The 13,138-nt window shown below is 38.5% G+C and overlaps 2 protein-coding genes across 10 annotated transcripts in view; one reads left to right on the forward strand and one right to left on the reverse strand.

Moving 5' to 3' along the window:
* The window catches only part of LOC107273809 (protocadherin-like wing polarity protein stan), a 15,461-nt gene extending 13,595 nt beyond the window's left edge, over nucleotides 1-1,866 (forward strand). For 2 of the 6 annotated variants that reach the window (XM_015752335.2, XM_015752334.2), the window contains exons 9-10: nucleotides 53-638; nucleotides 1,082-1,112. In XM_015752335.2, coding sequence (XP_015607821.1) covers nucleotides 53-638; nucleotides 1,082-1,112 — 617 coding nt within the window. Of the gene's footprint in view, nucleotides 1-52; nucleotides 639-874; nucleotides 955-1,081 lie in introns of all 6 variants that reach the window. The other 4 variants (XR_003061649.1, XM_025091151.1, XM_025091150.1 and 1 more) reach the window with 4 other exon arrangements.
* LOC107273810 (dedicator of cytokinesis protein 3) overlaps nucleotides 1,798-13,138 on the reverse strand; it is a 27,543-nt gene continuing 16,202 nt past the window's right edge. Inside the window, exons 1-18 of one of the 4 annotated variants that reach the window (XM_025091152.1) lie at nucleotides 12,683-13,096; nucleotides 12,346-12,602; nucleotides 12,196-12,268; nucleotides 11,851-12,046; nucleotides 9,342-9,426; nucleotides 8,788-9,246; nucleotides 8,398-8,697; nucleotides 8,118-8,322; nucleotides 7,849-8,031; nucleotides 5,921-7,643; nucleotides 5,768-5,785; nucleotides 5,494-5,656; nucleotides 4,723-5,160; nucleotides 4,491-4,632; nucleotides 3,728-4,403; nucleotides 3,281-3,642; nucleotides 2,861-3,204; nucleotides 1,798-2,789 (exon numbers count right to left, since the gene is read on the reverse strand). In XM_025091152.1, the coding sequence (XP_024946920.1) occupies nucleotides 2,622-2,789; nucleotides 2,861-3,204; nucleotides 3,281-3,642; nucleotides 3,728-4,403; nucleotides 4,491-4,632; nucleotides 4,723-5,160; nucleotides 5,494-5,656; nucleotides 5,768-5,785; nucleotides 5,921-7,643; nucleotides 7,849-8,031; nucleotides 8,118-8,322; nucleotides 8,398-8,697; nucleotides 8,788-9,246; nucleotides 9,342-9,426; nucleotides 11,851-11,891 (5,307 nt within the window). In that variant the 5' untranslated portion in view covers nucleotides 11,892-12,046; nucleotides 12,196-12,268; nucleotides 12,346-12,602; nucleotides 12,683-13,096 and the 3' untranslated portion in view covers nucleotides 1,798-2,621. Of the gene's footprint in view, nucleotides 2,790-2,860; nucleotides 3,205-3,280; nucleotides 3,643-3,727; nucleotides 4,404-4,490; nucleotides 4,633-4,722; nucleotides 5,161-5,493; nucleotides 5,657-5,767; nucleotides 5,786-5,920; nucleotides 7,644-7,848; nucleotides 8,032-8,117; nucleotides 8,323-8,397; nucleotides 8,698-8,787; nucleotides 9,247-9,341; nucleotides 9,427-11,850; nucleotides 12,047-12,195; nucleotides 13,097-13,138 lie in introns of those variants that run through there. The other 3 variants (XM_015752340.2, XM_015752337.2, XM_015752338.2) reach the window with 3 other exon arrangements.

Raw genomic sequence — 13,138 nt, forward strand, 5'->3', positions numbered from 1 at the left:
ACTTTTCACGTTTATTATGATTGTTTACTACTACTACTTTAATATCCAATAGATGTACGCGGTAGTCAATGGTCGGGCGGTACGATATCTGACAACGAAATGGCCTCGAATAAGACATCGAGTCCTAATCCTCTGCCTTATCCGGACATTAATTCACCCCAGAAGAATCATCCTGATGACAATTACTCAGAGGGTGAAGAAAAGCTTCATCATATAGGAGAAAAGTATTTATTCCCCTACACTGCTGAGGAAGATCATACAGTATCCCCGACTCCGTATATGCTGTCCATGTCCTCGAGAATTCTTGCATCCAGCATGAGTCATCATTCGCAAAATTCAAATCATGATAATCTCAGTAGTTCTGAGCGATATGGAAGTCTGAAGAGGGGTCAGACTCTTCATGGCTCTCAGCACGACACCCTCAGCGGCTCTGAACGATACGGTAGCCTCAAGAGAGGTAAAGTAACCCCGAGTGTCCTCGAGGATGCTCCTGACTACATACTACCGATGAGTGCAAGGATATTGTCCAGCTCGTTGACACATGATCTGCAACACAGCAACGAATTGGCGGCACTCAGACAACAGCAGCAACAACAACCACAACAACAACAATACGAACAAACCATTACCGAGACTGAGTAAGTATAAAGAGAATTAATTTTTTTCGAAACTTTGTAAAAGTATAATCCCTCGCAACATGTAGTATTCTAATGAATTGTCTCTGGTAGTCTGTGTAGAAAGTATCGTAGATAATATCATAAAAAAAAAATTATCCAAATAGGCTAATTAATTTGCAATGGTTAAAGCTATTATCCAAAACCATTGACTAATCTGATTTCTTTGATTCCTGTACTATATCTTGGTCTCCAAAAAGATGGTGTTGGAACATTCTAAACTAACAGTATCTTTTCTGTGATCTCTGCTTGCCCCTGGTCTTTGAATATCAGCGAAGACGTAAGTATTATTATATGTAAACCGTGATCTTTGAGCTCGACTATAATAAACGGTCACTGTTTATATATTTTATGCTCAATGAATCTTTCACTTAAAATTTATGGACCAAATCTGTACATTGTTTCAGGAAGGATACTAACGCGGAAACGTCTGTTTGACAATCCACGTCCACAAGGAACCGTACAAAGTAACAGCATAGACTTTAGTAGCCATTTATCTATGAACGAGTACAAAAAGTAATATTCGTTCGTATATTTTAAGCAGCGGCCATGACTGTACTTACGCGAAAAGGAAAGAAAGGAAAAAGAGGAAAAAACGTAGCCATATTGATTAGCGTGTCTGTGTGAGTGCCTGTTCATATATGCCTACATCGAGTTAGGTCGATTGTTTCGTTTAAAACGATTTAGCTTGAATCTTTTTTTATTCTTTTTTCTTTTGCTATTTAAATAAAATAATCGGGTTCGTTCGCTGATTGTCGTGTTATTATAGGTATGCATAAATATTACGTGTGTATAATGACGCGTGAAGAAAACAAGCAAACAAAAAACCAGTGACTGATAACGACAATCATTGTCGATCGGTATTCAACCCTTAAATGATGATCTCTAATTCATTTTTCATCGATCGTTGTACTTTAATATCATTCCAATGTACCTTATTTCCATCGTACTCAGTATTGTGCAATGTATACATTCCAACCTTTATTTAAATTTATAATTAGAATTATTGTTTGTACTTCTCTCTCTCTCTCTCTCTTCACTTTTTTTTATGATTTTATATCGACACTTTTTACATGCCAAGATTATATAATAATTGTAAGTCCAGACATAATATCATATGACGCAATACTCAAACTTTTGTATATATTTATATGAAGAATCATGACAAAATACATAATTTATATACCCTTAATATGGAATCTATTTCCGCGACTTGTACTATATATGTGGTATATTTGATCTTATGATAATAATATTTATTTTATATACTGACGCAACGCACGGGAGCTCCGTATGAAGTATTTTATTTCTTACTTTCTTTTATGCGGTACGAGTGTTTTTATTGATAAAAATGACTTTTATTCTCATTGAAAATATAAATAAATTACAAAATATAGTTAGATTAATACTCGAAAGAGCGTCGTCTTTAAAGTAAAATTGGTATCATTCGGTTTTGACATTAGTACCAAAGAAATAAAGTTAAAATTGTTTCGTATTTAATTTTCCTGAGTATTTCGAATGTCAGGTGGCAGTAAGACTTTGAACGATTTAATGTCAAAACGGAAGGAACCTACCAAGGTACATACGATACATGCAGGTGGGTATAATCCATACGGAATAATGATTTAGATTTCACTTAGATTGTTACAGCAGTTTCATTATGGCTAAAATCCTGGTGTCGTGCAAATCCCATTTATGTCCGCCTCTATCTTTTACTTATCAAACAATTTATCCTCTAGAGAATTTTTTAAATCAAAATCTAATATCCTCTCTTTGTCAATTGCAACGTTCTATCCAGTCAAGTTTCAAGATTTTGTTACGGACAAAAGTATAAGCCAATGATCCATGGGGATGGAACTGAGTCCATCCACTCGTATAGAGTCAGATCTAAAATTCTTATGGTATTCGCGCACCAGGTCTAATCGCTAGGACTAGAAGATATAATTGCTACACGCTGCTCTCTGCATCCGACGCCATGGAGAGTGTTTGTAACTTTGGCACAGAGTAATTCTCAGCGTGTCCAGATCCCTGGATCCTGTTAGGGACCCGTTCCAAAGTTGAAGGTGTAGAAGGTATGTCCTGATGTGCTTTTGGTGGAATTGGAGGTGGACTTACCTTTAAAGAAGATATTAAATATTAATATTGCTCATGGCAGTATTCACGTTTTCTTATATTAGTATAGTTACCTCCTGACTGAAGACTATTTGTGACCCCTGGAATGTACCACTTGGAAAGTTGCCAGCAGTAACGTTCAACGCATTTATCACAGAAGGAGGAGAAATGTTCATAACGTCATTGCATCGTGCGCGAGGTTCAAAATCCTCGTAGCTGAGATTATTCAAATTTGTCAAGTGAGATTGAAGATCCGAGATACTAGCTGTCGAGATTCCACTATCGCGTAGATCATTCGATTCGCTTGGTAACTCTGCGTCGTCATCTGTGCTCCATTCCGTGTTACGTTTGTGCGTCAAACGTTTTGGCGGTGCCGGTGGCGCTATTGAGCTAGAGTTTGAATCTCTTTTGTCAGGTGCTGTATTAATAATAATCATATAGTACACCCAATTAGCAAAGAAGATTATTACAATTATACAATCAATACAACGTACTGCATCCTCTAGGTGGTAACGGTGGAGCTGGTTCTGGTCCTGGTTCGCTCCAGGAACTCCTCATGTTTGTCTGATCACTACCATCTGTAGGAGTAGGTAGAGAATGTCTTAATGGCAACTTTGGACTGAGTGGCTTGCTCAGTGATCTTTGGTGTGTCGGTCTGGGAGGTGTTGTTCCATAGCCTACAGAACGTGGACGTACTTCCCTTTGAGGGATTGGTGGTGGTGCACCCTCTAGTCTTGTGTAGAATCCCTCATCCTCAGGAAGACCATCACTTTCAGCGTGTGATATCCTGGAGCCAAACGACTCCAGGGTAGCTGGTCGTTGTTTCTCGTTCACCGGTAATGGTGGCAGTGGAGAACTTAATAGTATCAAATTAAAGTTTATTTGATATTCCAGTTCTGAAAACGCTTCTTAATTGATTCAATCTTTTATCGTGTACTTACTTCACAATACTATCCTGATGTACAGTTCGCTGTCTAGCTAATGGATCCAATCCTTGTTTCAATTGTGTGAATCTTTCAATCAATCTTTTGTGCAATGGCTGAACACCTGCAGGTGCAATTTGTCCGTGAAGAACAAGACCAGATTCCAATACACTCATTTGGTCCAGTATCAGACTCTTGAGTCTATTCACGTGCTGTACCATATCCGGATTCTGTCTTGCGAATTCAGGCGTTAGGAAAGCTTCCTGGTACTTTGTTATACCACCCATAACATTCGCATCGATTATTCCCTGAAGTCTCATACTGAATGGATTTATGTTTCTATGAGGTTCGGCTGTATATTGTGCTACCAGCCTTCTCAATTCTCTCTCCACGCTCTGCATTGTCTCACAAGCGTATTGCACCGGAGCCAAGAGTTCAGATCTCTTTTTGATGACTTCAAACCAACGAAGAATACCTGGTAGCTTAGCTTCAGTCGTTAAGATCGTCCGTTCTATCCAGAGAGACTTGAATTCGTTCTCACGATCCACTGGTCCTCTGTGTAGAGGACGATCGAATGTAAACTTTCTTACGTCATTCACCAGATAAAACGCTACCACTCTGTCTGGAACTTCAGCTGTACTAGAACCTAAGCTACCTTCTTCAGGGATTGGTTTCACGTTGCATATTTGAATATCTTAAAGTAAAAGAGGTATATATTCAAAAAGGTGAATATTAATAAAAAATATATGTAGTGTATATATAGTTCTAATGAATCTCTTACATTGTCCTTCCGATGATATAATACTCTCATCAGGTGGTGAATTCTTCATGAGAATCTGCGCGCTTGGAAATTCGGTTTGCAGGCGCTGAGTGAACGCACCTATCCTCTCGTATTCCAACCCCCGATAAATAAATAGTTTGTTCTAGAATATAAGAAGTGTAAATATTATAAGATAAAATATTGATATATACATAGTTGTTCAAAAAGTAATATAATATTATAGCAAACATACCCTGACGAACAGTGGAAAACTCAGACCATAGAAACCAACTCTAAAGTATTCAGGCTCAGGTCGAAGCTGAGTCAAAATATTATCCAGAAATTTTGCTTGTGTTTTAAGTATATGACTCAATTTTGCATAATCGTAGAGTCTGGTCTCGTATAAGACAGCCAACTCTTTACACAAGGGTATACCCTTTTCCCAGCACTTTCCACGATCAAAGTAATGAATGATCTGATGATACAGAAGCTCCTTCCTTTGCCACTCAGGCTGCTGAGGATGAGCATGATCAGGTGGTAATGGAGTGGAACCCCAACTTAGCTGATCGGCGTAAAGTTTCATAGTGAATCCAGCCTCAGTGTAATTTTCAGCTGCTAAGTGAAGATCGTGAAGCTTGTAGATATATCGTAGATACATTTCCTTGCGATTGAACTCGTTTTTGTAAAAGTTCTGAAGAAAGAAAAGAAAATTGCCCATTTTCTTTAACTGATTATAACTTCTAAAATGGCACAGATGAGACTAGCATATCTATAACAACACTTTGATAAACTTTCTATTAATAATAGTTAACTGGTCCCACTGTTAAATGACATTACTGACTGAAGGATCTTCATAAATACTAGTGTGAACATACATATTAGACATATCAATAGAGAATGAGCGAAGCAATGAAGTAAACAGATCCTCGTTAGCAGACAGTTCTAAATTAATATTTGTCTTTGCTTATTATTTCCTCTTATCCAATCGATACTTGAATGATTCTAGGCAATGAAAAATTCTTACCAATAGATTCACAGTGCACGACATTCGTTTATCTCGATTCTCATCACCCTGTATTACACTCCTGTAGTCCAGTAATCTCTCCAGTAATCGTGTGACTGATGTAATGAAGGCGGTACCACTGTCCTTCCAGGTTGGATCTTCCGACTGTACTCTGTCTAATAATCTGTGAGACAATGAAATTAAATAATAGTATTTCAACTGCTAAAAATAACTAAAGCCCTGGAATTTAATTTATTGAATACATATATCTTATACACGATAGGTATAAACTTACACAGCACTGAGATGTTCCCTTGATATGCGTGAAAGGATAAAGTTACTTGATTATACAAACTATATCATACCATTGAAAGGAAAGCCATAAGCAAATAAAGATAATGATAAGAATAAGATAGCAAAAAAAAGTAAGAAAAAAATATAAACTCACATGGTATTGAATAGCTGCCTATACTCGTCGTCTCCTTTATTCTCGCTTATCAATATATCCAATTTATCAATAAGCTCAGACTCGACAGACTTAAAACTGCCTCTGGCCCGTTGCTCACATTCCATCATGTCAAAGAAAATATGTAATGTAGCTTTTCGCAATTCGCTCTCCGGCACGAGGGTGACTTCCAAAAAAGGTCCCACCATACCCGGTATAAAGTCCAGCTTCCGTTCGCCCAAGTGAGACCACATCGATAGGATTTGAAAACCCATAAGGACTCTCATATCGCCATACTTTTCGACAATCTTCTCTCGCTTTACCTCGGAGAATTGTTCGAGTTGTAAAGATGGCTGCGTGAGATAGGTCACGGCAAGGTTGAAGTACGTGGACCAGAGTTGAGAGTCGAAGCTCCCATGAAGGAATCGGAATGCCAGAGGCTGAGCCAGTTCCTGTAGAGACTTTAAGATGATATTGTTTGCTTGCATCCTGATGACGAGCCAGTCAGGTGGAAAAACTTCCTGGCGAACCAAGTCTCTGAATACTAGGAACACCCTGAGCAGAAAATCCTTGAGTGGCTTTCTCTCACCACCATGAGTTAAGTCTTCGAAGAGCCTCGAGTAATGATATTCATCAAGAAGTTGTAAGAGTCCAATCAAACAAGCCACAAGACATCCCAAAACAGGACTATTAGAGTCTATTATTATGAGGATAGTCTGTATAAGAACGTCAAGGGTAGACAAGCAGAGCGTCTCCACGTCGTGATGTATACAGTTATTAACTTTATTCGTGTCGCGGCCTCTTTTGTGAAGGAAGCTCAGGATCTCACCAAGAATATCTGTGCAGGATCTAAGCTCTTCTCTTCGAGCTAAATGAATCCGCAAATGTCGACAGATAGTAAGTAGCAATAGATTTCTGCTCTCGTCGTCCTGAAAAAGTTTGGAGGTCACGAGATTCTTTATGGCTACAAGTTTAGCTTGCATAAGCTGTGGCGGAGGTTCTCTTGGCACAGAGTCTAACATGGTGCACGTCAACTTGGCAACTTCCAGCACCGGCAGTACTGCCATCAGCTGTTCAAAAACTGCTGAGATTGATAATAGTAGAGCAACCTGGGACAGTAGCACCATGTCATATGGTATACTCAGCATTTTGTTAAGGGCTGCAAATACGCAGTATAGATCTCTTTTAAAACTATCCTCGTATTGACCTGCCGTAGCTCGTGCAAATAAGAGCCGACTTTGTATGATAAACTTGAAAATGTATTCCAAGGACCGAAAGCACTTCATTATGGGTTCCTGTTTCTCTGCAGCCGTTGCCCAATCGGCACAGTGCTGTACGCTGCTCAGCAAACCCTTATAAACTAATGCGGCAGCGAAGTGATCCGAAATATAAGCATCCATCACAGGTTTGAAGTGTTCGAACTTGGAATCCTCCAAGAGGCTAAATATAGAAACCAGCACTTGGAATACCAAGCCAGAATGCGCCGTTGAGTTTCCGTCTTCGGTGTGAAACATGGAAAATAGTGCGTCCAGGATATCCTGAAGGAATTTGACTAGTTCCTCACCGCCAAGTCTGAGTACACGACCTAACGCTTCGGATATTCTTTCTGGATGAGCTTTCCATTGGAGGAGACTTAGTAGATCCACATTTTGAGTTAGTTTTGTGCTGCATAATAACGTGTGTACGAACACTGCTTCCTTTTGTGATCTTGTGAATGGCGCAGGTCCTAGAAACATATATATATATATATTCATATATATATAATGAATTGATATAAAAAATTATATTTCATGAATATAGACAACTGTCTACATTTATCCTGGACTAAATATTATTCTATCCGGATAGAGTTGACAGGTTTTTTGTATTTTATATATAGAAATTTTTTGATGTATATATATTAATTTGATGTTGTTTACTAATATGCGTACCTGGTGCATTTGGTTCATGTGCACTGCTAGGTAAAGATAAGTAACTCAGAGAATCCAATTTAACACGCTCTTCACATTTATATATATAGAGTTCATGTTGACCATCTTGTAAAGTCGCACCACCAGGTTCCATTAGACGTACAAAAGCAAAAGCAAAGAGCTTTTTGTCGTTCTTCTCTCGAGCTGAAGTTAACATAATAAGATGAAATTAAAATTCGTATCGTACGTCTCAAAGAGATCAGAAGATTATTAAATATCAAATTGCTTACTAGAACAGTGTCGAAATTCAAAACGCACATGGCTGCTATAGAATTTATCAATAGGAATAGCCAGTCTAACTGATTCAGCCCATGACGGACTGTTATGATGATAAATAACTAAACTTTGATATTCCGAACTTCCATCAGCACCCGCTGCACCGAACAGACAGCCTTCCAATGAATGACCTTCTGCATCGAGTACAAGAATAGTCACCTGTACAAATAAAAATTGATATTAACACCTGCTTCGTATACGTTATAATAAAATTTTCAAAAATTATCTTCGTGCCTCGATATTTTTTCCAGTAGATTTTCCACCTCGCTCAAATTCTCCTCTCTCTAGCCTTAAATACAAGTCATTCCTCACGTCACCAGGCATGATAACATCGGAAAATCCAAGCTTCTTCGTCAGACATGTGTTCTTAAAGAGAAGAGGATGTTCCTCACGAACTTGAGACAGTTCACCATGAAGAACACGTAGTGACACTACGATACCATAATTCGGTTGGCCAGGAAGCGGTGAACATTTATTATTACGAATGATCTGTTCGTGCAACTGATGAAATTCTTTCTCCTCGCCTTGATAAACCTAGAAGAAAAAAGGGTATAGAATAATAATAAACAAAAGTAAATGAATTAAAGTCAAACAAAAAAGTTCAGATATCTTCTCTTAACAGACTTTGAACATCATCTCCAATTCTTCAGTGTGATCCTGAGTGGCCTCAGCTAGTGACAAAGCAGCTACTCCATGAGGTCTTCTATAGACAGAGCTGCCAGCTTTATTTTTTCCAGAATCGGAATACAGCATTCTACCACAACGCATAACGTGGGCAACCATATAGAGATCACGCCCAAGATCAGCATTCCCCAGGTCGGTGAAGATGGTACAGTTGTTGTGCATTTTCTCAACGTAGTTGGAGAAGCCCTCCTTGGATATACGGACTAGAAATCGTTCGCTCAGGTACTGACCGCGTCTTGAGTCATATAGAGAAAAATATATCTCAGCATCCTCGCCAACAAAATGGCCGAAATCGCGCATACAAAAGTATAGATGATGGGTCAGGACTTTCTTGTGTTCCTTGCGCCTTAGGGTACCCCTTGCAGATGCGCCCTGAGAATTTTCAGCGCTCTGTACATGCTGTAAACAAACAATTTTTCTGTCAATTCCAATCCTATTTTTGATCTATGTAATGAAAATTATATTATCAATTTATTAAATTGTCAAATATTTACCACGTGATAAAGTTCAACAACCGACATCGTATCTGGATCCACCATGTGAGCACCCTGACGTGGCACGAGGTCCAGACCGAGTTTCCTGAAACATTCAAGTATGCATTCTTGAATAGAGAACAGTTTTTATCCATTCATGAATTCGAGCACAGTTACGAGTGTACTTCCGTGTTATGAATTTTGGATCTGAACAGAATTTTTTATGCAAACCCTACAACAGTGCCATCTTATTGTTTGAATGAGAATAAAAAACAATATACATATATAGATATATATATAAATTTGGTATTGGGCTATTTTGGAGACGATTTCATTTACGTATTGGCTATTTTGAGAAAATGTGTCTATTTTGAGGTCTGTACCTAAAGAATTATATACATATATATATATATATGTGGGAAGAATAAGTATTATTATCGAATGAGAAGGATTTTATCTTCTCTCATCACTCAATAATGCCCATAAAATATATGTTAATGTCAAAAGACAAAGAACGTAAGAAAATAGTTTTTTTATCATGATCCAGAATAAATAAAGGAGAATTAGTACTGCGGTTTTTTTTGTAATTTATTATAAGTATAGTAAAATATATACAGTCCCATGACCTAAGAATTACGATGTGCCTTGTTGCATTCAGATGTATGAGGTGTATGGGTATGTGTAGACTCAACAAGGGGGCCCCAGAGTAAGTCCCCTCTCTTGATGGAATGCAGGAAAGTCCCAACGACTTCGATTGTACATAAACGTAGTATTAAACGTATAACAGAGCCAGCTTTGAATTTAATAAACGTGTGATATTCACAGACGGTTAAATCCTTCGGCAGGGACTTATATTACTATTATAAGTATACCAGGAGCATTGCAGTAATTATGCTTCAACCGATCGATTCTCAGTTTGACCTGACCCCTGTCCCTCGAGGTCTTAAAGGATTTCCACCGTCGCATATCTACAACATTGCAGCTCAAGGTTCCCACACCCTCGCAGTACTCAGTGACGGACCTATTCGTAAAATCGAATGGTGCCACAGGGGTCCCTTGTACGTAGCGCACCAAATATATGAATATAACCAAATGTAACTTTTTGATCATCATAAAAATATGATTAAAAAACAAAGAAAATTCTATATACGATAAATCAATCAGCATTATGTGCACAAAAATTTTTAATATTTCTATTGGTACGTAGCTTATCGTCGTGGAAAGATGAGGAATTTGTAAAAAAAAAAGTTAAATTCTTTGTAATTGATGAATCAGAATAAAAAATGAAAAATGACAAAAGTACTGAAATAATGACTCAGGGCCTCGATAGAACACTGTTCGATCCTGAGATGAGACCCCGAGTAGCCCCCCGCTTCATGGAATGCAGGTGAGCCCGGAGACTTCAATGCGTGGGGACAGGTACAGGCAATGTCCGCCGTCTTGGGACCTACGATCCGTTCCAAAGATATCGGGCAGTCAGGACGATGCCACGTCCGTCGAGTAAAACGGGTCCCCGGCGAGTCACCGGCATTCGACATTTTCGCCGGCTTATGAATATTCACCAGTAACCGGACTCCGGTAAAGTTCATCGTAGCACTTGGACATTTTACTGACCCATTCCAGGGGCGTCTCCTACCTCTTGCAAACTGGTCCCCCTACACTAGCCAGTAGTCGGATTCATCGCTTACTAGGAAAACCCTTGCGGGGCCTTAACGACCCCATATAATAAACCCACCCATATACCATACGCCGTAGTACGTACGTACCTATTGTAATACCCATTCGTGAGAACGAACGCATTCTGTTCCTTTCTCTCTAGTATCCATTATCGCCGTACTCTCTTTCTCTGCCTCTCTCGCTCTATCACTCCACATATACTCCATTCGCGTAAACTCAGAAAAATATTTCTCCCATTCAATACAAGTAATTCAGTGTATCACTCTGAATATATTTATACGTCTACCTTACGTACTATACGCGACTATATAATACACCTACAACGTATCTAGTCAAACGATCCCCTTGGGCACACATAATGTGATATCTTGAAGGGGACAGGCGTATATCTTTTTCGTGGGTGTACTTAACGATATATCTAACCATGTGGGTTAGGACAGAAACGTATTTGAGGACTGCGAAGAAGCCTTAAAACGGAAGAGGATGTCAGAGAGCGTAACCGTACGTTTCCTTTGTTATCAGCCACATTTTCCGTGATAGCTCGAATTCTCAACTGGAATCCCACCAGTCGATAAGGAGAATAAGAATAAATTTGTTACATGTGTGATTCTTATACGTCCTGACATCCTACCATGCAATCTGATACTAAGAACAGTTCGATTCGAAGAATTGCTTGCGCAGTACTTTCAACGTCGTCATTCATTATTCTTCACGTACGGGTGAACATAAAGGAAGCCACATTGAATTGGTAATATAAGTCACAGGTGGGCATCTAAAATAGGTGCGAAGAGACGTTTAATGATTAATAGATATTGTTTACATGAGGAATAAAAGAAATCAAAATATATTAGACCTTTTTAAGAACGTGGTCAAAGACAGGATTTTTAACGTCATTCATTTATTTTGTGTCGATCTTTTTTTGACTTCTGCGGAGTCTCCAGGGACTCTAAAGAAATTACGAGGTGTCTGTCCCAAATGGGTCTGATGGGTTAGAGATACCAGAGACTGGGGCCTTTTGTGTGGGAATTCGGAAGCTGGATCCCTGGATCCTGTAGAGAATGAAAAAAGAAATCATGAGAAACAGAAAGCGTGCAGATACGTGAATGGAATTTTGTCGGGAACTCAATGACCCGATAATGGATTAAATTCTGTAAAAGAGACGTCGAGAGCGTCGTTCCTTCAAGAAGATGGCGGATACCTATCGTTTTTTCATCGCCCTTGGCGCCTTAGGATACTTCCAGCACTCGGTTCCCGTTCGGTAGCTCTAAACACTATAATTACATTTCACTTGAGCTTCTAGTCTCTAGCTTCAGTGTAACTGAAATACGATTTAACGGTCATTTCTTACCAGTTACTCATCTAATGATATAATTTGAAAGATATGCATTGTGACTTTGATTAAGTATATAAATAATAGAGCCTATGACTTTTTTGAATATTTTCAGATAAAAATGCTTCCTCTTCCTGGACTGGATCCATTCCATAACACTCGCGCCCATGTCTATTGAAATTATTTGAAATTCACGTGACAGAGACAAACGAAGACATGAAAATTACCGTGACGAAGATCCAAAAGAATAGAAAAATCATTTTTCCCGTAAGATCCTAAAAATAATAAGGGACAAAAATTAGTTTTGAAAAAAACAGATAACAAGAGAATATTTTTGCTTTTCCTATGAACTCACTGAAGCAGCAACACGTCCTATGCACTTGGATCGTGCAGTAAAAGGTACTGGCAATAGATGTCAGGGTCATATCCCAAGCCCCACGATGTCAATTAGATCAAATAGCGCATGATTAAACTCGTTCAGGAGTTTCTCTAGCTAAAAAGTTCTATTTTTATATTAAAAGAATATACTTACCACAAGTACGCGTAGGCATGGTACAGTCAAATAATAAAATTATATAATCAAATAGTAAAGATATTCTGATAACAAATTTTTGTCCAAGGATCCAATAGTTGATCATTATATAATAATATTAATATACCGAAACCGAGTAGCGCAGTATCCGGTTCTTTGAAAGCAATCTCAGCTTCTCTATGGAGGTACAAGTTTAGTCATCAGGCGTGATGCTTATTAAGAGCGACGATTGCTTCCATTCATTATTTTTCATTTTTTTTTTTTTTTTTTTTTTTTTTT

This window comes from Cephus cinctus, unplaced genomic scaffold, assembly GCF_000341935.2.
Source record: "Cephus cinctus unplaced genomic scaffold, Ccin1 Ccin1_scaffold1847, whole genome shotgun sequence".
Taxonomy (NCBI): Eukaryota; Metazoa; Arthropoda; class Insecta; order Hymenoptera; family Cephidae; genus Cephus; species Cephus cinctus.